Source organism: Rhagoletis zephyria, unplaced genomic scaffold (genome assembly GCF_001687245.7).
Source record: "Rhagoletis zephyria isolate East Lansing unplaced genomic scaffold, Rhagoletis_zephyria_1.1 Rzeph_scaffold_04391, whole genome shotgun sequence".
NCBI classification, from domain to species: Eukaryota; Metazoa; Arthropoda; class Insecta; order Diptera; family Tephritidae; genus Rhagoletis; species Rhagoletis zephyria.
The window spans coordinates 48,916-51,037 of record NW_016161474.1 but is presented as its reverse complement, the minus strand read 5'-3'; the positions used below and the strand labels follow the sequence as shown (position 1 = coordinate 51,037).

General features: G+C 29.6%; 1 protein-coding gene across 1 annotated transcript; it reads left to right on the top strand.

Moving 5' to 3' along the window:
- Positions 1 to 3: 3 nt before the first annotated feature.
- LOC108370679 (chloride intracellular channel exc-4-like) lies at positions 4 to 1,952 on the top strand (the record flags this gene model as incomplete). The annotated part of the gene is made up of 3 exons (XM_017626059.1): positions 4 to 21; positions 823 to 933; positions 1,002 to 1,952. Coding segments are annotated over 3 exons (207 nt in total), but the record flags the coding sequence as incomplete, so codon positions are not given.
- Positions 1,953 to 2,122: the final 170 nt, after the last annotated feature.

The following is a 2,122-nucleotide window of genomic DNA, read 5'->3' as shown; positions in this document are numbered from 1 at the left end:
TTTGTGGACTTTGAAATACCGGTAAATAACAAAATTGAAAGAAAAAAATTAATATGCGGCGGTAGGCACATAATTATGGACACTTCTTTCTTTATAAGTTTTGACTACTTATTTTTTCTTTATTTATTATTAATAAATTTTTTAGAAAAGTATACTTTATACTGCAACGAAGACCATGCGACTCAAAATTACAAAGCTTTTCTTTTTTTATTATGTGTTATGCATTTTCTTCCATACAAAGTAATTTTTTTTATGAGAGAAAATGAGCAACAACGTCAACAAAAAAATAAAATCAAAAATTAACGCTTAAAACTTGAGTGGGCTATAAAACTGCATACCCGAAATTTTTCTAGAAATTCTAAATAAAAAGATTTTGATGACCATGTTGTGAAATTTGGTTATATTTTGTTGTTGATTTAAATAAAGTAGAAAAACTCGGCAGGCCTTCCGATGTTAAATAGTTTTAAGTAAGTGATTTTTCATCAACTTTTAAACTTTGAGTTACTTGATTTTCGTTGGATGTAAACCATGAGACAAATGTTACAAAGTAAAACCGTTCGCTCGATTCGTCGGCCATCATTCATTTTTTGAATTTTGTCTGCTTTAAAGCTTCGAAAATTTTCAGGCTATATTTTTGTAAAACAATAAATGAAAAATAAATAAAGAAAACATATACATATGTATGTTCTAACATTTTTCACTTAAATTGCTTTCGTGCAATTGGCTGTAACACTTGTAAAGAAATAATAGAAGTAATTATGTGGCCACCACTGCATATATATTCAATTTAAAGCAGGATAGCTATAATTGTTTGCTTTACAGACACATTTCACTGCATTATGGCGTTACATGTATCACATGTACCAATTGGATGCCTTCACACAATCGTGCCCTGCAGATCAGGACATCATCAATCACTATAAATTGCAGCAGGTGAGTGCTGCCATATTTTATTTACGTAAATATAATTTTTTTTTACACATTTTTTTTTTTTATTTCAGATGCTAAAAATGAAAAAGCATGAGGAGCTTGAAACTCCTACGTTTACTACTTCCATTCCGATCGATATTACTGAGTAATGCAGATCTTTTGTATGTGGTGTAATATGACCAGAGCAAGTTGAAACGTTAGCTTGCTATAACCTTAGACCGTATAGCATTAAGAAGCCACGCCCCTGCTTTCAAAAAATAATTCCACTTTTTATAATACACGCTTGCGTATACCCACTTACAAAATAACATGTGAAACATAAAATAATATTCCCATTTTTTAATAATATAATTGAAATAAAACCTAAACCATATTTTTTATGTACTATATGGGTGTATTCCTAAGAACATAAATACACATAGTACACTATTCTACAGTAGATGAAAAATATTCAATATGCGTATGCAGTTGCGCCAATTACATAGGAAAACGTCGAATGTTGCTCTTCAATTATATTTCTTAGTAAAGTTTGTTTTTGTATTTAATTGGCAATGTGAGCACAGTTCAATGGCGTCGTTTTTGATAAATGGGCATAAGTATTTGAAAAATATTTACACTAAGTGCGATTATTTTTAATTAAGTTTGATTTGTTGCCAACGTTTGATTTAATTGCATTCATTAGAAATACTTTTTAATGTTTACGATAAGTATTTAACAAAGAATCCAAGATTGACGAGGACTTAAAAAGTTCAAATTATAATGAAGCAAGTATGCCATTACATCAAAATCAAGTACATTAAATTATTAAACGCAATACGTTACACCGTTTACAACCGTTTACAATTGAAATAAGAAGTCAAAAATTAAAATGAAATCCATTAGGAAATGTGAAATATTCTCCGTATTATTTTATATCTATAGCTATGCGAACCTACTTAAAAATAGGATACAATTGTTTTGTATATACAGATTATATATTCATCAAATAAAACAAATAAAATTTCGTACATATTTGATACCACAAATATGCATTTGTATGTTTTTATTTTGAGTGGAGCCATAGGCTAGACTTAAGGTTTGGCGGAAATGGCCTTTCAACAATTCGAAATTACCGTTTGGATCAAAATCGCAAGCCCATTGAGGGGCATAGATTTTTGCCCACCGTTCATGAAATTGTTTAGATATAGGTATG